The 18,836-nt window shown below is 55.6% G+C and overlaps 3 protein-coding genes across 17 annotated transcripts in view; 2 read left to right on the plus strand and 1 right to left on the minus strand.

Moving 5' to 3' along the window:
- Positions 1-3,262, minus strand: part of TMC6 (transmembrane channel like 6) — a 23,325-nt gene extending 20,063 nt beyond the window's left edge. Inside the window, exon 1 of the mRNA XM_074343788.1 lies at positions 3,124-3,262. The gene's annotated coding sequence lies outside the window, so the exon portion shown is untranslated. The remainder of the gene's footprint in view (positions 1-3,123) is intronic.
- Positions 1-16,855, plus strand: part of TMC8 (transmembrane channel like 8) — a 22,433-nt gene extending 5,578 nt beyond the window's left edge. For 5 of the 15 annotated variants that reach the window (XM_074343792.1, XM_074343795.1, XM_074343794.1 and 2 more), the window contains 5 exons: positions 1,140-1,263; positions 1,603-1,700; positions 1,874-2,057; positions 2,191-2,321; positions 2,411-3,130. In XM_074343792.1, the coding sequence (XP_074199893.1) occupies positions 1,140-1,263; positions 1,603-1,700; positions 1,874-2,057; positions 2,191-2,321; positions 2,411-2,936 (1,063 nt within the window). In that variant the 3' untranslated portion in view covers positions 2,937-3,130. Of the gene's footprint in view, positions 1-1,139; positions 1,264-1,602; positions 1,701-1,873; positions 2,058-2,190; positions 2,322-2,410; positions 3,223-3,746; positions 4,896-6,898; positions 7,029-7,112; positions 7,242-7,638; positions 7,666-14,971; positions 15,221-16,743 lie in introns of those variants that run through there. The other 10 variants (XM_074343796.1, XM_074343797.1, XR_012499671.1 and 7 more) reach the window with 9 other exon arrangements.
- Positions 15,252-18,798, plus strand: C16H17orf99 (chromosome 16 C17orf99 homolog). The gene is made up of 4 exons (XM_045513536.2): positions 15,252-17,013; positions 17,179-17,272; positions 17,451-17,614; positions 18,186-18,798. Exons 1-3 carry the CDS (start codon positions 16,710-16,712, stop codon positions 17,521-17,523), a joined length of 471 nt encoding a protein of 156 aa, XP_045369492.2. The 5' UTR covers positions 15,252-16,709; the 3' UTR covers positions 17,524-17,614; positions 18,186-18,798.
- Positions 18,799-18,836: the final 38 nt, after the last annotated feature.

Below are 18,836 nucleotides of genomic sequence, written 5' to 3' on the forward strand. Positions count from 1 at the left end.
TCCTTGGTTATCACCTGGCACTGGGGGCCCCAGCCAAGGAAAGCAGGCAGCTGCTCCCAGTCCTAGTCTTGGGGGTCCCAGTCTAAGGTTTTCCAGTCCTCTCCATCCAGAGCAAGCCAGTGGTCCAGACCAAGCGCTGGCCTTGCCAGGGGGCATTGGGTACCACAGCCACACACCTCGGAACACAGCTCCCTCCCATGTTCCTCACCTTGACAACCCTCCTGACCTATGCAGTCAGGACCACCCTCATCCCTATGGGACAGATGAGGAAACAGGTTTGAAGAGGCCGAGTGCCTCGGCCAGGGAAAGCTCACCGTGCCTGCTGGGTGCATTGAGATGCAAGCCCCCTCCACCCCCAGGCTCTGCTCTGTCTCCCCTCTCAGGGCTCAGGTCGTGCCTTGGACCCACCCGCAGGACCCCCCCCCCTCAGCTCCAGCCCAGGCCTTCTCTCCGTCTGCCACACACCCCTCACTGGGCGGGGCCTGGCTTTCCTTGTCTGGAGCCCACTCAGCGTCCCTCCAATGTGGACTGTGTTTGGTCTGAAGCTTTATTTTTAGCATGAGCACGTTGTAAAAAATTCAAAATGCTCAAAAGGATGAAAGATTAAAAAGTAAGACCCCACCCACCCCTGCCTCCCAGCCTCCCTCGACAGAACCACTGTCCCCAGCCACACTCCGGCCACGCATCAGCAATGAAAGTCCATGTGGGGACATGACGTGCAGGCGATGGTTTTGTTAACCCACCCTGCCTGTGTGATTGGTCACGCATCGCTCAGGAGTACGCATGCATGCTTTTGGGATACGTGGGGCAGTGTAAGTGGACTAGGGCATTAACGAGCCTTAGAGGAAAGAAAGGTGTCAACTGCGTTAAGAATATGAAGGCCCTTATGTTCTCTGTGTGGGGGGAGGACGGCTGGATGTGCAGTGTTTCCCAAAGTGATTTTAAAATAGAACCTTCCCCCTGTGAATCATCTGGAGACCAAGATTCTGGGGAACACACTTTGGTTAACTGCCATGGATGCGGCTTTGGAAGGAGACTGGGTTCTGGATTTAGAGGGGGCTGGGCCCGGGAGAGGCATGATCTCCTGCAGGTGCCCCTGGCCCCTCCCCCTGATGCAGTCCCCACCCCTTGGCCCCCAGGTGCGTGGTCCTGAAGCTGGCCAGCCTGGGAATGTTCTCCTTCTCACTGGGCCAGACCGTGCTGTGCGTCGGCAGAAACAGGACCAGCTGTGAGTCCTACGGCTACAACGCCTGTGACTACCAGGTGGCTGGGGGCTCCGCCAGGGCCTGTCCCTCCTGTCCTCTGCAGAACCCCACCTCCCTGTGCTAATTGTCCCTCTCCCAGCATGGCCTTTGCGAGAGGCTGTGGGCAGAGCTGCCCGCCCAGCAGCCACCTACAGGGGGCGCCGTCCGCATTACACTGCTCTGCGCAGGGCAGCCGCCCTGAATGTGGGTTTCTTTGCTCAGATCTTATCCTCGAGGCCAGGGTTTTAACTTAGCAATCATATCAGACTCCAGGCTTCTGTACCACACAGACCCCCTCAGCGGGAGGGTGAGGGGTGGCTGGGGAACGAGGGTGGTGACAAGCGCCCCCTCTGACCAGTGCTGGGAGAACTCAGTGGGAGAGGAGCTGTACAAACTCAGCATCTTCAACTTCCTCCTCACGGTGGCCGTCACCTTCCTTGTCAGCCTGCCTAGGAGGTGAGCCACCTGGGGACACGGGGTGGGGAGGCGTGGGCACGTCTGGGGGGGAGCCAGGGGTCGCAGCCAAGGGTGAGCAGCTCTACACGCATGTGTCCATGTGAGTGAGTGAGCGAGCGGTGGTCCACGCGCTCCTCCCGGGTAGTGGGTACCTGGACGCTCCCCTCCCCCAGGCTGCTGGTGGAGCGGTTCTCAGGCCGGTTCTGGGCCTGGCTGGACCGGGAGGAGTTCCTAGTACCCAAGAACGTGCTGGACATTGTGGAGGGGCAGACGGTCACCTGGATGGGCCTCTTCTACTGCCCCCTGCTGCCCCTGCTCAACAGCGTCTTCATCTTCCTCACCTTCTACATGAAGAAGGTGAGGGCTCTGGGGGTGGGGGATGCACCTGTGTGCAGGGCAGGCTTTGGGTCCTGCTTCCGCCCCACCAGTCACTTCCCGGGGCGTCTGCAAACTGGGCCCACAGCCGCATGTGTTGTCCCTCGCTCCCCAGTACACGCTGCTGAGGAACTCCAGGGCGTCCCTTCGGCGATTCCGAGCCTCCAGCTCCACCTTCTTCTTCCAACTGGTGCTCATCCTGGGCCTGCTCCTGGCCACCGTGCCCCTGGGCTATGTGGTCAGCAGGTGAGGGGAGCCGAGGGACCGAGGCTGCCAGGCTGGCTGATCCTACCCTGGACCCTGACTCCAGCCCTCCTCTGATCATCTCTCTGCAGCATCCGCTCCTCCTGGGACTGCGGCCTCTTCACCAACTACTCGGCCCCCTGGCAGGTGGTCCCAGAGCTGGTGGCCCTCCGGCTCCTGCCCCCGGGCCAGCGCATCCTTCACTACCTCGGCTCCCAAGCCTTCAGCTTCCCCCTCCTCGTACTGCTCAGGTGCCTTTCAAGGCAGCAGGGGCCAAGGGCGGGAACACGGGGTGGGGGGGCCTTCCTTCCTTGGCACCCCCTGCCAGTCTTGGGATCCAGGAGCCAGACAAGGGGATACCAGGGACACAGCAGCGGTCCAAGGGCTGGTGGCCTGGGGGGTCCCCTGGGTAGCCCCCTCAGGGCCTCACCTGTAAAGCCAGCACCTCACAGGACCACTGGGAAAGCAGCAGAAACGCTGAAACCCTGCCATCTTTCTGTTACTGATTGCCTTCCCACTTGGAGTAGAGGGGCTGAGCGACCCACCAGTGGAAGGAGGGAGAGAGAAAGCCGTGCCTGGGAGCCTGGCAGAGAGAAGACCCCAGGAGGCCTCTTTTAAAAGACTAGGGTTGCGGGATGGAGGGCGTGGCTCAGCGGTAGAGTGCCAGCCTAGCGTGCACGGGTCCCGGGTTCAATCGCCAGTACTTCCACTAAAAGACCTAATTACCTCCTCCACCAAAAAAAAGTTTACCTCCATTTAAAACTGGTGAGGAGGAAGTCCGAGGTGGGGGAGGAGGGTGACTGACCTTGTGTCCTTTGTCCAAAGCCTTGTCCTGACCGTGTGCGTCTCCCAGTCCCAGGCCAATGCGAGGGCCATCCGGGGGCTCCGGAAGCAGCTGGTGTGGGTGAGTGCCCGCTAGACTGGGGAGTGTTCCCCGATTGCGGGCGAGGCCCTGAGGAGTGTGGCCTCAGGCTGCGGACTAAAGCGAGGAAGGTGGAGGGAGGGAACGGGCTTCTAAGGCTTGGCCTCAGGCCGGGAGCCAGGCGACAGGAATGCAGCTCTAGGCTTGGGGATCCGGTTTAATAAACGTGTGTCCTTGGGCTGGGGTAGGAGGCGGGACTCTGGTGGGGGCGTGCTCTGTGACCAGGCTGGCGTGGGACCGTGGTGGGGCGCGGCCTCGGGCTGGGGTGAACTCTGGAGAGGGCGCGGTCTCTGGCTTGGCTGGGTGGGGCCTGGCCTGGGCAGGGCATCTGGTGGGGGCCGGGCCGGATGGGGGCGGGGCCTCTGGGCGTGACTGTAGCGGGGTAGGGTGGGAGCTCTGGGCCCGGCGGGACCTCGGAGCTGCCACTGCGGTGCCGGCTTCTCCCTGCGCCGTCTGGTGAGAGGAGGCGCCTCTTCCTAACCCTGCTGCTCAACCCCCACCCCCAGCAAGTCCAGGAGAAGTGGCACCTAGTGGATGACCTGTCGCGACTGCTGCCGGAGCCGGGCCCCGGCGATTCTCTAAGACCCGAGTCCCCTCTCTCCCGAAGTTCGCGCCCGCGGTCCTTCTGCCCCGGATTCCCGTGCCCAGGTTCCCCGGGATCCAGGTCCCCCAGGCCCGGGCCCTCCCTCAAGGATCCCACAGAGTTGCGAGGTGTCCCGGTCGCTGCCCATAGATTCCGCTTCCCCAGCGGTTCGAAGCTATAGCAGCGTCCCCCACCTCCGCCCGGAGCCTCCCCAGGGTCCCACGTGCACCCCGTCGCCTCACGCCCCTGACCCCTGGTGACCACCAGCCCTCTCCGTGGCCCTCCAGCAGGGTGCTCCAAGGCGGGGTGCATACACCTAGGGACAGCAGGAAGGAAATGTGGGAGCTTATATTTATATTTTAATCTCAGCCCGTTAAAGTTTCTGTTTTTGTTTAATGTTGGATAATATACATAATATATTAGTATAGTAACCCGTGAGTGCGGTTTATAAACACATCCATTGGGAGAGCTCAGCGGTTTACTGTGGGGAGTGGCATTAGAAAAGTTTGGAGAGCGCCACCTATGGGAAGGGGAAGGCCTAGCCACAGTGAGAGCAAACCCACGCTGGGGACCTGCCAACCCCTCCCCCGTTATTCCTGCTTTATCTGCGAGACCGCTGAGACCCACCGAGGTTAAGAGAGAGCGAGGGGCAGAGCTCAGGTGTGACCTGCATTGAGACAGAACCGGCGGCCCAGGGAGGTGGAGCTTCGTCTGAGATTCCCACGCCTCCAGTCCCCGAGGTTCTCGGCCTCTGAGAACACCTGAGAAGCTGGCCCTGTGCCAGAGAGTCCGCTGTGACTGACCAGGTGCAGCCAGCAGCCGGGCACTGGGACTTTCTGAATCTCCCAGGGGGCTCTCGCCAGCAGCCGGGGTTGAGAACTGCTGGCTTAAAGAGCTGTCAGGAGGGAAGGTTAGGAGAAACCCCAGGATGTGCTTGAAAAGCCCTTCCCACAGGAACGCAGGAGCCCAGTGCCTGGCTGGGTTCCTGGCCTGGACACGGCGTTCGGGCGGCTCTGGCCTGGTGCCCTTAGCCCAGGGGCTTCACGTGGTCATTAAAGGCTTGGCTGGTTCAGCTCCTCCTGTCCCCGTGCTTCTCTCACTCACCCAGCACCACATGACCCATCAGTTTGTCAACAACGGCCGGGCCCTATTCTGGGGCTGGTGATGAGGCTGCGAGGGGAACACATGGAGCTGTATGCTCGGTCTGGGGAGGGCCGCCGCCTGACCCTGATGAAAGGGATGCACATTAATTAGCAGCTTAGGGCCAAAGTGTCTTCCCAGACCAGCAGCACCAACATCTCCGGGGAACTTGTTAGAAATGCCAGTTCTCAGGCTCCGCCCCCCCAAGGGTGGGGCCCAGCGATGTGTTTTGGTTTCGGATTGAGGGGGGTGGTAATTAGGTTTCTTTATGTATTTTTTAATTTTTTTTTTTTTTGGTGGAAGTACTGCGGATTGAACCCAGGACCTTGTGCATGCTAAGCACGCACTTTACCACTGAGCTATACCCTCTCCCCAGTGATGTGTTTTAATGAGCCCCCAGGAGGTGGCCGATGGGCACTGACTGGGAGAACCTGCAGCACTGAAACATCAAGGCCCTTCGCTTAGCACCTTCACCTGCCTTCAGAGAGCCAGCCAAGTGCATCACGGGATGTGGGCGGGGCGAGCTTTCAGACCTTGGGGAAATCAAACTGGGCTTCGGTTTGCTCGACCAAAGCCTGGAGGTGACACCGTCCTCCTCTGAGTGGTTGTGAGGACTGAGTGAGCAGTTCCTTATAAAGATGGGTGTCTTACCCTTCTGGGGAGGATAGTTGAGGTCCTATTACAACGTGGTCCTTAGCCTAAAGGAGTGAAGTAGGAGAGATGGGAAGTGGCCCCAGTGGCCCAAGGGACCATGCCTGCCCAGCAAGGCAACTGGGGCACAGGGAGGGGCTGTCAGCACCAGCAAGAGGGTTTCTTGGAGCAGGTGACTAGTGGGGCCTGGGAGGAGAGCGGAGTCATGAGAGATAAATGCACAGGGATGGCCAGGGCAAAGGTGTAGAGGTGGGCGGTGCAGGGTTGGGCTGTGGAAACTCCGAGTCAGGCTTCTCGACTGGGCTGTGGGGCCCGTGAAGACAAGCAGAGTGGAGAGGGAGCCGGCACACCTAAGGCTGGGCTTGGATGATTTTTTTGTAGGTGACAGGGAGCCAGGGGCCGGATACCAAGCCTCCCCACCAGCAGCAAAGAAGACACACCTGGGCAGGGAGAGGCCCATGGGGGTTACTGTGAAGTGAGGGTCCCTCCAGGGGCCAGAGCCCATGAAGATGGAGGAGGGCAGGGGCCCCGGGGCCCATCTAGCAGGGGTGGTTTCTGGATTCTTTCCCCCCAGCCGAGGGGGCACCCAGCTACGGGACCTCCCAGTTCCGCAGGCCAAGGCAGCCCAGCACAGCCCAGCCCCCCACCCGGGACCCTCCCAGGAACGTGACGTGCTGGTAAGACCTTTCATCAGTCATAGAGGAGACTGGCCCTCGGTGGGCAGAAGTCACAAAGCATGAGCCTGGGGCGAGAGTATAGCTCAGTGGTTAGAACACACGCTTAGCATGCATGAGGTCCTGGGTTCAGTCCCCAGTACCTCCATTAAAATAATTAAATAAATAAACCTAATTACCCCCCCCAAAAAAAAAGATTAAAAAAAAGCATGAGCCTGTAGTGGGTAACAAGAAAGCTGCACCCCAACTCCACTCAACCTGGGTGACCTGGTATGTCCTCAGTCCTGTCCTCAGCTGCAGCCTGTGGAGAAGGCAGGACACACCAGAGAAGCAGCTCTCATCTGAGGCACACCGGGGTTCCCGGGATGGGCAGGAAAGATGCGCCTGTCCCTCCAAGTCCTGGAGGAATTGTCCCTATTGTCCCTTCGCTGCTCTCCCGGTCCCCACCTCACTGCTCCCTCTGCTCTCTCTCTGCTCCGGCTGCCCTGAGGGCCCGGCCCACCAGTTCTTTGAAGGACCCTCACAGTTACATCAGGCCCGCCTCAATAATCTGGAATAATCCCCTCCTCTCAAAATCAGCAGATGAGCAAACTCAGTTGTCCCTTGCCAGCTACCATAAACACGGCGCTCCAGGGGTGAGGACGCGGACGTCCACCTCCCAGACCCAGGAGCCCAGGATCCGAGGGCTCAGCGGCGGCGGCGGCTGAGCGTGAGCCCTGGACGGGCTCCAGGTGCCTCCTAACTCCCGGGGGGTGGGTGGGGGAGCTGCTGTCCTGGGCCCGGCCCTGGGGCGCTGTCACCTCCAGATTATCTCTCCACTGCAGGCACCCACCCAGGGGGCAGCCAGGGGCCCCAGAGTGGAGGTGGCCTCAACCGAGGACACTCTTGCTCGCCCGGGCAGAGGGCCCCGCGCTGCAGAGCCATGAGGCTCCTTCTGCTCCTCTGCTTAGCCGGTGAGCTGACTGGAGACCTCACGGGGTGGGGGTGGGGGGCTGCCAGGGCCTTGAGGCGGCAGGCTCAGGGTCTGGGGGTCTAGGGGGCACAGAAGAGGTGGCACCCAATGGCACAGACACCTCCAGAAGTACAGGACAGAGAGGGCAAGATTTGGGCATAAGTCTCCGACCAGCCCCTTACTGCGTACGCAGCCCATTTACTGCTTTGCCCACTCTTTACTCATCTGCGAAGTGGGCTGATGGTATGAAATGCTCTGGGCTCCAAAGAGCTTCTGTACTTTCCAAATGTGAAGGAGCTTGTTGAGTTCTGGGCTCCATACGAGGCTTTCTGGGCGGTCTCTGGCCTCCCCTCCACCCTGGGCTCTCCTTACCGCTCTCCCCCTCCCCTCTCTTACAGCCACCAGCAGCTCTGCGAAGCAGGAAGGTGAGTCTCCCGGCACACTGGAGGGGGAGGGAGAATCAGAGCCCTCACCTGTGGTAGGCACCTTGGCGGGGGGGGGGGGGTTGTCACTGGTGAGTGACAACTTTAGAACCCAGCGTTGACCCTTGCAGGGCCCTGGGGTTGGGGCAGGGTTGGGGGTGGAATGCGGAGAGGAGAAGGCTGAGGAGGTGGGGGCAGTGGGGGAACGACAGACAGCCGGACAGTTGGGATGGTGACTTGGCCAAGGAAAGTGCTTGGCTTCTGCTTGGGCTGTGTGCGCAGCGGGGAGTTGGCAGTGAAAGGGGGCAGAGGGCGTGCCCCTGGGCAGGTCCTCCGTCACTACCCCAAGTGCCTGATCTGTAGCAGAAGCCTCTCTGGGTGGGTGTGACCCCAGGGAGGGCTGGGGGCATTCTGGCAGGCACCTTGGCCCGGGAGAAGGGCGGGGAGAGAATAAGGACGTCTGGGCTCCCCGACTCCCCCTCCCTCCCAGAGGTCCAGCCAGCGGGAGGGGGGCTGCCTTACTCTCAGAGGCAGCAGGAGGTGGTCAGGGCACCCCCTCCTCCTCTAGGGGGAGGGGATGCTCCTAGCCCTGCCCCCTCCACCTTTCTGCTCCCTCCTCTCTCCTGCCCTCTTCCCCTTCCGCCCCCATTTCTGGCCCTATCACCCTTCAGCTCAATGTGGCCTTTCACCCCCTTTCCAGGTCTCCACAAGGGGGTCTACTCTCCCTCAGTTCTTGTCTGAACCTTGTCACATGGTTGCAGCCACAGCCACCTCCTCTGTTACCCTTAAGGGTGGGTCTGACTTGAATGAGGCTCAGGCTGAACTATCATTTCCTCATTCTCTTTAAAAACAAACACATCACGGTGTTTCCGTTCAAAAGAACAGCCAGCGCTGGGCCCAGGCCTCCGGGTCTCCGGGAAGTACGTGGGCAGGGCCGTTCCACCAGTCCAACCGCCCCTGACTTCTGCTCAGATGCTTGCCGAGAAGTCCTGCTTACTCATTCATTCAGCCATTATGGGTTGAGCCCCTGTTTGGTGCCCGGTGCTGCTCTGGACCCCAGAATGGACCCACAGGGTGCAGAAACAAAACAGATCCCTGCCCCCCGGGAGCCTACACTCTAGTGGGGCTGGAGGGACAGGTGATAATAAAAATAAGCACGGGGGTGGGGGGAGAGCTCAGTGGTAGAATACACGTGCTTAGCATGCACGAGGTCCTGGGTTCAATCCCCAGTACCTCCATTAAAAAAAAATTCTACAGTGTTCTGGAATGTGATAGGTCCCAGAGAAAAGCAAGCAGGGGAGGAAGGGAAGGAGATGTGGTGGCGGGGCTGGCGGCATCTACTGGGGAGTCATCACTGAGAAGGGGACACCCTGGCAAGCACTTGAAGGAGTGGTAGAGCAGGATGTGCCTGCGGGATGGGGATGCGGGCGGGAAGAGGGGGGTACTGGATGAGGTCGGAGGGTGGGACACTGTCCAGTAGGGAGGGCTCCGTGCGCAGAGCGACCGGGGGGGGGGGGTTGCAGCAGGAGATGCGATTGGATTTATCCTTCACAGGGTCCTTTTGGCCACTGTGCTGAGAAGAGGTGGGATGGCAGTCAAAGGTAGAATCCCCAGAGAGCCATGAGGCTGCTCCTGGAATCCAGAGGAGAGACTAGGTGACAGCCAGGAAGCCTGGAGAAGTGACCATAGAGATCAGGCCAACAGCATTCGATGGCATGGGAACAGAGATGGCCATAAGAGATGACTCCCAGGTTTTTGGCCTGAGCACCTGGAGGACCTGCTAAGTCAAGGGCAGCCTTACAATGGGAAGGAGAGGTTGGGCCCGAGATATTGGATTCTAAGGAACTGAAGAGCCAGGACTTTGGAAATGCTCTCTCTGTGGATTCTGAAACCCCCGAGAATGACAGCAAGTGTATTAAGAGTAGTGGGAACCAGGCACCAGAGCCTTCAAGGGAGGGTGGGTGTTTCAGTGGTGACCTGGAGGGTCCGGGTGAAGGGTCCGAAGGCATGAGGTTCAAGGCTGGTATTTAGAGAGGAAGGAGGGAGAATGGCCCAGAAATATCCAGAGGATGCCCACCCAGGGCCAGTGCGGAGACGGCTGTGGGATCCGCTGCCTCCCAAGATGCTGGTACCGGCACAACTCAGGTGGGGGTGGGGGAGGAAGGTTTCCAACAGGTGTGGAAGACGAGATGTGGGAGGAAAGCTTGAGGGTTCTGGGACTTGGTGCCGACTGATCCCGCCAGCCTTGCAGAGGGTGCAGCGGGGGGATTTCAGGATTGGGAAGGTTGGGAGGTAGTATGTAAAAGGGGGCTTTCAGAGCCCTAGAAGGGGCGGGGCAGGAAGACGAGGGTGACCCAGGGGCCTGGGGTCTCCCTCGTGGCTGCCATGATTGGAGGGCAGTGTTCAAGGTGGGGGGTTGTCTGGTTGAAGGACAGATTGAAACAGAGTGAGAGCAAAGGACCTGCGTGGACAGTCCCCCATTCCCTCCTGATTCTCAGGGTGAGGCTGCAGACCGTTTCATAAGCACCGCTTGGAGGCAGGCTGTGTTAGTTTCCTGGGACTGCCATTTTTTTAAATTTCTGGCAGAAATTGGGGGCGGGTATAGCTCAGTGGTAGAGTGCCTGCTTAGCATGCACAAGGTCCTGGGTTCAATCCCCGGTACCCCCACTAAGAAATAAGTAAATAAAATAAATATACCTAATTACCTACCCCCCCACAAAATTTTTTTTTAACTGAAAAAAAAGAAAAAACTGAAATTGATTCTCTCCCAGTCCTGGAGGCAGAAGTCTGACTCCTGGAGGCCGTGGCAATCCTTGCTGTTCCTTGGCTTATGACAGCGTCACTCCGGACTCTGCCTCTGTCTTCACATGGCCTCAAAGTGTGTGTGTGTGTGTGTGTGTCTGTCTGTCTGTCTGTGTGTCTTATTAGGGCCCCCTTTAATCCAGCATGGATTGGTATTGGAATACATCTGTAAGGACCCCATTTCCAAATGAGGTCCCATGCATACGTACCTGGGCTTAGGGCTTGAATACATCTTTTTTGGAGGACACAATTCAACTCTCAACAGGTGGGCTGCTTGCAAAATCAGATCCCTAGGACCCACCTCAGGTTTAATGAATTGGGCCTCTCAGGATGGGACTCAAATCTCCAAGCTTCCTGATTATCATAGAAACAAGGTAGAGAGGGGTAGGGGCAATCCTGGAGGGCCTCTGAGCCCAGCTGGGCAGCAACCCCACCGTCCAGGCCTGGGCACCACCCTGAGCAGCTCCTTCTTTCTTTAGCATCTGTGGGAGGCTCTATCCAGCCACCTGCTCATCCCAGCCCTGGCTGGGCTCAGCCTCTGGTCCCCAGGGTGTCCTTGTCCCCTCATCAGATTCTGAGTGTGCCATCCCATCATTCAGATGTTCTGACGCAGTTGATGAATTTTTAATTAAATGATGGACCACTGGTTACTGGGGTGGGCTAGATGCATAAACTAAATGAAAGGGAAAAAACACCCAAGTCTGGTTAGAATAAAAAGTGAATGCTCTGCTGCGTAGGCTACTGAAAAAGAAAGTGGCTCCTGTCGGTGAACTTATGTAAATCAAGCTTCTATTAATGGCCATGGAGATGGAAATGAAGGTGGGCCCGCTTTTTCTTTCCACTTTTATAAGTAAAGGTCATTTCCCTCCCTGAAGGGAGCAAAAAGTGCTGTCACTTTTAAGCCTGGACCCCCATTCGCCACCCCACCCCGCAGGAAGATGCTGGCCCCAAGAGCCTCTTCGGGCGGAAGGCAGTTGGCCCCAGGCTCACACTGAAGAAATTGTTGGTTGCAGTTTGCAAATTGGTGCCCCAGAGAGTAGATCGAACTCTAGATACAGCTTTTCTTAACTTCAGACCGAAGATTTTACATGAAAGACTGCTTGAGAAAAAAAAAGTATTTTAAAAAAAATAGCACTTCTCATGAAGTCAAGAAAGAGGCACAACTGAGAAAAGATCTGTGGTGGCGAGAACCCTGATGCAGGGAGGCCGCTGCTGGCTGTCTAGACCAGTTTCCCAGCCTGGACCCTGCTGCCAGTGGGGCTGTGTCACCTCTGTTGTGGGGGCCGTCCTGTGCGTTGCAGGCTGTCTAGCACTTCCCTGGCCTCTCCCCTACAAGATGCCAGGGACACCCCCCACTTGTGACAATCAAAAGTGTCCCCAGACACAAAGGTCCCCTGGAGGCGGAATCACCCCTGGGTGAGAACCACTGGTCTAGAGAGAAGTATGCCTGGGGGTCAGAAACTTTTAGGATTCCTACAAAATGTCCCCGGAGAACATCACAGTCTAGTTCCCTCCAACTTTCTGCTCCGTGGGAAGGTTCCTAATCGGTGTTTCCAGAGCCAACCCGCCAGGCAGGGCGAGGGTGACGTATGAGGCCGAGGACACTCAGATTTCATACACCCTTCTCCCTGCCCCCAGTCAAGCACTTCCCCTACACCCTCTTCTTGAAAAGGCAGGTGGATGCCCACCATTCACAGTTCAGCCTTCTCTCCCAAGCCCCCTTCAGAAGGCGTCCTTGATCCTAACCACTGTCCTGCAGAATTCAGCATGGGCAAGGCTGGGCCCAGGGGAAGATCTTAGAGGATCTGCATCAACATTGACTCCAGGATCTGCCTGCAAAGCAGAAAGGTTACTCCCAAGCCGAGAGGTGGTGTGTGGATGGATGAACGCCTGCTGGGAGTGGCTAGAGAGTGGGTTTGGGTCCTGGGGCCGCTCCGTGCTGTGAGCATCTGGTCTACCTACAGGGTCTCCCTGTTCTGTGGAAGTTCCTGCTTTTCTCTCTAGTTCAGTCCATCCTCTCCAAGTTTAGGATCTGTCCACTGTGACACCTCTTGTGCTCTGGGTCACGCTTGTTGGCCCCCTGCCTCTGACTGTCCCTTTGAGCCAGAGGTTGACCTCCCTGGGTACAGGAGCCCTGCCACCACACCTGCAGCCCATGTCCCCACGCTGGGTCCAGCCGTGACTGGGATTTTCGCAGCAAGCATCCGTGTCATAGATGTCTTCACTGTGTAACTAATTAACTAATTGACCATAAGGCAATTTTGCCAGAGAAGATAAACTAACGAAAAATAAAAGAGGGATATTTAAAAGGACATAATGAAACATGAAAAATGAATGGCAAAGTTAAAGACTTTATTACGAAATGCAAAATATTTGAATACATTTAAAGTGTGTGCAGGTTCATGGCAACACTGCGCTAATAACTGACTCAATCTCACAGGCTGTACCTAAGCACTTCTTTCCGAGTCTTTCGTGAATAGTATTTTTTACCTTTCTTTCTTGTTTGCTTGCTTTATTTGCTTTCTCATTCAGCATTGCACTTTTTCTTGTTCACTAAAATTTCTTCCTTCATTAAGAGAGGTATCACAGACATTTCTCCAGTGAAGACGTACAGATGGCCAGTAGGCACGTGAAAAGGTGTTCAGTATCACTAATTATCAGAGAAATGCAAATCAAAACTTCAATGAGGTGTCACCTCACACCAGTCAGAATGGCCATCATTCAAAATTCCACAAATGATAAATGCTAGAGAGGGTATGGAGAAAAGGGAACCCTCCTACACTGCCTGTGGGAATGCAGTTTGGTGTAGCCACTGTGGAAAACAGTATGGAGATTCCTTAAAAAACTAAAAATTGACTTATCATATGATCTAGCAATCCCACTCCTGGGCATATTTCCAGAGAAAACTAATTTGAAAAGACACAAGCACCCCAAGGTTCATAGCAGCACTGTTTACAATAGCTAAGACATGGAAGCAACCTAAATGTCCATTCACAGATGACTGGATAAAGGAGCTGTGGTGTATATATACTATGGAATACTATTCATCCATAAAAAAGAATGAAATGATGCCATTTGCAACAACGTAGATGGACCTAGAGATTATCATACAAAGTGAAGTTAGTCCAACAGAGAAAGATAAATATCATACGATATCACTTATTTGTGGAATCTAAAAAGACACAAATGAACTTATTTACAAAACAGAAACAAACTCACAGACATAGAAAACAAACTTGTGGTTACCAAAGGGGAAGGGGGCGGATAAATTAGGAGCTTGGGATTTGCAGATACTAACTACCATATATAAAACAGAAAAACAACCAGGTCCTGCTGTATAGCACAGGGGATTGTATTCAATAGCTTGTAATAACCTATAATGAAAAAGAATATGAAAAAGAATATATATATGTATAACTGAATCACTATGCTGTACACCAGAAACTAACACAACATTGTGAGTATATTTCAATTAAAAAAAAGAGGTATCAACTTCCAGACACTAGGATGCATATTTGTAACAGGCCTGTGTTGCCTTGGGAAAACCTTCTACACTGTCTTGTGCTCTTGGCACATTGTCACGTCTGTTGATAGACGTTCCAAAGTTCTACGGGAAAAACTCTGTGCCTTCAAATCACCAAAGGGTTTGCAAACTGATATGTTATCATTTTCTAGTATAGTATGCCATCTGGCTTTATACTCTCATCTCACACTTCCAGTAAGTTTTATCGCTGCATTTTCTATCAAGTCAATATTACAAAGCTGTTATCATCCACTATTTTCAGACTGTCACGTCTGTACTTGTCACTGTATAGACCATCATGAGGACTAAGATTTCTGTAATATAAACATGGGAGTCCTGCATCAATGGAGAAATGATACCAAACTGTCAGCCAGTTATTTTATCTTCCACGGCAAAATTGCCTTACTGCCAATTAGATACGCGGTGAAAATGTCTGCAGTAGAAATGTCTGCAGTGAAGATGCTTACAGGGAAAGTAGTTCCTCTTTTCTTTCCTTTTTAAAAAATTGAGCTGAAATTCATATAACACAAAAATCAACCACTTTAAAGGGATAATTCAGTAGCATTTAGTCCATTCGTATTTCCCAAAAGGAGACCCCCCCATCCCTTCAGCAGTCACTCCCCACTGCCCCTCCCCCAGCCCCTACTCACCACTAATCTGCTTTCTGTTTCTGGGGGATTTTTTTCCTTCTGGATATGACACATGAATGGAATCATACACTACCTGGCTCTTTGTGGCTGAATTCACTCAGTAGAATGTTTGAAGGTTCACCCAAGTTGTAGCCTGTGTCAGGGCATCATTCCTTTTGATGGCTGCATACTATTCCGTCATAGGGATGGACCATGTTTTATTGATCTATTCATCCACTGATGGACATCTGGGCTGTTTCCGCCTTTGGACTGTTGTGAATAGCGCAGCTGTGAACACGTGTGTACAAGTATCTGTTAGAGTCCCTGTTTTCGATTTTTTTTACTATATGTCTAGGAGTGGAATTCCTGGCTCATATGGAAATTCTTTAATTTTTTGAGAAACTGCAAAACCAGCATTTTCTTAAGGTGCTTGGTAAGTCTTGGTTTCCAACCTTCTCCTTGGACTGTCTCACCTTCTAGAAGTCACCCCTGGGACCTTGATTGCCTACAAAGTCCTGGAGCTTTACCCCAGAGGCTGCCGAGTTCTCATAACGTTCCACTCACCCGGGGCACCCCAGTCCCTCACCTACTCCCTCTGGGGCAGTGGGGACATTGAGGTCTTCAAGAAGGTAGTGACAACCTCTGACCCAGCCTCCTTCAGCATCGACATCATGCTCAAGTCCAGGCCAGACTGGCTCACCTGCTTCCGCCAGGCGGCCTCCAGCTGGGGCACACAGGCGCCCAGCACCAGGCTGCAGTTGTACGGGAGCTGTGCAGGGGAAGGGGGCCTGTGGGATGCAGGGTCTGGAAGATAAATAGAAGCTGCTGGGGTGGGAGTCGCAGGGACTGGGGTCTGGGACTTAGAGGGCTGAAGGCAGGAGGGTGGGGATGGGACAAGTTGCCTGCCTCCAAGAGTCACTCTGGGTCCCTTAGGGCCTGGTCACAGGCCAGTGTGGTTCCTGGCTGGGCCCCCAGGGCACAGTCTCCTGGCAGGGCCTTAGGGGGCCGCAAGGAGGGTGTCAAGGAGCCCTTGGGTGGAAGTGACCAGGGCCTGGGCCCCATTTGACCTCTGATCTCAAGCTGGTAAAATAGGCACTTTTTGTGCCTCATCTAGTTTAATCTTCACAGCAGCACGAGGTTGGAGTTCATGGTGGCTTGGCTCTGGAAGGGGCAGCTAAAACTCTAGAGTAAAAATGTTGCCCCAGGCCTGCAAGTGGCAACAGATGATTCAACATCCCGCTCTCTGGACCTTCAGAACGGCGTCCTTCCCAGTGCTGTCCTGATCTCAAGTCAGGCATCCTTCCCAGTGGGAGGCGTGGGGGGTGGGAAGCAGAGAGTGTTGCCCAATTATTGGTGGGACTGTGACCCCCCCCCCCCGGACCCACAGGGAGGAGATGGCCTAGGGAGGAGAGCCCAGTCTGGGCACGACAGGTGCAGGGTTCAAGTCTCCACGTTCACAGGCTGAGGGGTCGTGGGCAAATCGCCCAGCCTCCCTTGGCCTCTGGCTGCTTCATCTGCAAAGCGAAGGTAATAACAGTACTTACATCCCCTCCTCCCCGCTCTCCGCCCATCGCCCGCCGCTCCAGAGGGTAGGAAGAACCCAAGGGAAGCTTTTAGTAGGTCTTACATCTGTTAAGAGGGGTGCCGGTTGTTACTCAGAGGTAATAGAGCATTATTCTGACAGCCCTGGAGAATTCCAGAATCTTCTAAGTGACAGTTCTTGTCCTGAAGAACATGTGTTTCAGCATGTATTCCAGTAAAAGAATCAAGACTGAAAGGATATAAATAGGGCTGCTAGATACATTTTGCATAGGACATACATTCAATTTTATTCACTGTTAATCTGAAATTCAAATTTAACTGGGTGCCCTGTATTTTCAGCTGCTAAGTCTGGCAACCCAGAATATACTACACAAACATAAAAACAGATGTGAAATTGTACAGTGAGGTAAGATAGAAACTCATACACAAGGCAGAGGGAGTAATCCAGAAGGCTGCCTGGAGGAGGCAGCCATCACAGTTAGGCCTCGAGGCTCATAGGCATTGTGTAATGAGGGAATGTGCAGGGGAGAGGGTGTTAAAGTCTCCCAACCATGTCTGTGTTCCCACCCTCTCCCGCCCTGCCAGAGCCCGTGTCCCAGCTGCAGGCTGACTTCACCCTGCTGGACAGAGGATCAGGCCCCAGGGTAGAGGTGTCCTGCCAGGCGGCCTCAGGCAGCCCACCCATCACCTACCGCCTGGTCGAGAGGGATGAGCACATCTACATGTGGCAGAGACCAGACGATGAGCAGCCTGCCAACTTCTCCTTCCCACTGACCCAGCTGTCACACTGGTTCCAGTGCCAGGCTGCAAACAACATCAGCTTCCAGTGCAGCGCCTTCACGCTGGTGCCCCCAGGTGAGGGGGGGACACCCGGCACCTCTGGGTGGGTCAGCGGGAGGTGGCTGAGCTCCCGCTGGCCACCGCCAGGGGCAGGGAAGGGCGTCCTGAAGCGGCCGTGTCTACCCTGGCCCAGACTAAAGCAAGTCAAGCCCCGCCCGGCCGCCCCTGTCTCCCTCACAGGACGGCTGCCCCATGGACCCATCTTCCTGCTGGCTGGTGTCATCTTCATCGCAGCTATGGCTTCTTGGAACCTGGGCTGGATGATGTGGATCAGGTAGGAAACGGGTGCTGGCTGGAGGGAGGGGCGAACTGCGCAGGGAGCAGCCGGTGGTGGGTTGGGAGGGCAGAGAAAGGGCCATATTGCTGATGCATGACTTGCAAAAGCTTATTAAGGGCCTACCCTGTGCCAGGTGCCTGCGGATATATTCCTGGCTTTGTCTTACCCTGCCCAGGCTCCCAGCCACCTTGCAGTGGAGCCAGCTGGCCTCTGGGTGGGGCCTGCTCCCACACTGCCTGTTGGTCTGAGGAAGATGATGCTTCTCGGAGACCAGGGTGGGCTTCTGCCCTCCAGGGGAACCCCATGGGTCAGTCTTACCCAGCTGGTGACCAGAGGCAGGTACAGGTCTCCTCTCCAAGGCCATTACTTCACTGACTTGTAAAGTGACCAGGGCCTTTGCATTGTCCAAGCCCCAGCACTGCAGGCCTCTGTGTGCTCCACCTGCCTGGCCTGTGGCAGCAGTCACTTCTGCCTCCCGAACTTCTTGCCTCTCTTGGCTCCTGAGACACCGCTGTCTCCTGGTCCTCCTCCTCTCTCCCTGGCCAGCCTTTTCAGTGGGCTTGTCCAGAAGTCTGTCCTCAGCACTCTCCTTGTCTTACCTCCAGACCCTCCTCCCAAGTCTCTGTCCTCTCCAGAGGCCAGGCTCATGAGCGAGCCATGTCCCCTCTCTGAGCCTCAGTTTCTCATTCTATAACATGGGGTATAGAGACCAAGGGCCAGTGCTTGCCCTGCTGGTGATTCAGTGCCCCCCTTTATTAGTGGGGTGACTAAACCTCATGCCACTCTGCCTGCCCAGGGCGCTGATGCACTTGGCACCATAAAATTCCTGGAGGCCTTGGGAGGGCGTGGCTGGGAAGTGTGCTGGCCTAACCTGGAGTCTCAACTCCTTTGTCACCAACGTTGTGACCAGAAGACAGAGGCCCAGAGGGGAGTTCTGGTCCTGGCGCCGTATGGGAAGAGCCACCATCTGAATGAAGAAGCCACCAGTCTGGAGTCTTGGAGCCTGGTGTTCTTCAGCAAACACACACGGTGCTAGTTTAAGGGTTTTAGGATGGGGTGGTGGCTTTAGGGGGAAGAGGGGTCCAGAGGAAGGAAAAGGCTCTGTGAGGGCCCCTGTCCTCCCCCATCAGCTGCTGGTCACCATCCATCTATCCAGGTCTGGGAAGCAGGTGGGTAGAAGAGGCCCAGCTGCACCAGCCCTCCCAGGGCCACCTCCTCCTCCCCACCCCTGCTCCCCTCTTCCCTGGAGTGGCGACCATCTCCTGGTGGCCCAGTCTTCTGGCTCCAGCACTCACCTCACACTGTCCAGCTCAATTGGACGACTCTGGGCCCCACCTGGCCAGCACCCCCTCATTAATCCTACCTGCAACTAGGCTGTCTGGAATTCCTCCCTGCAGAGACAGCGTAAGGCCCCTGCAGAACCACCCTCCACCCTCACAGACACACACCCAGAGCCTTCCCAGTTTGGACGCTTGGAACCATTTCCGGAAAGAACTGGAATAAACTCTGCTCCCTGCCTGTCACCCTGGGAACTCCGTTTCTGTCTGCACACTATCTTGGG

The sequence above is a fragment of the Camelus bactrianus genome, chromosome 16 (assembly GCF_048773025.1).
Source record: "Camelus bactrianus isolate YW-2024 breed Bactrian camel chromosome 16, ASM4877302v1, whole genome shotgun sequence".
Taxonomy (NCBI): Eukaryota; Metazoa; Chordata; class Mammalia; order Artiodactyla; family Camelidae; genus Camelus; species Camelus bactrianus.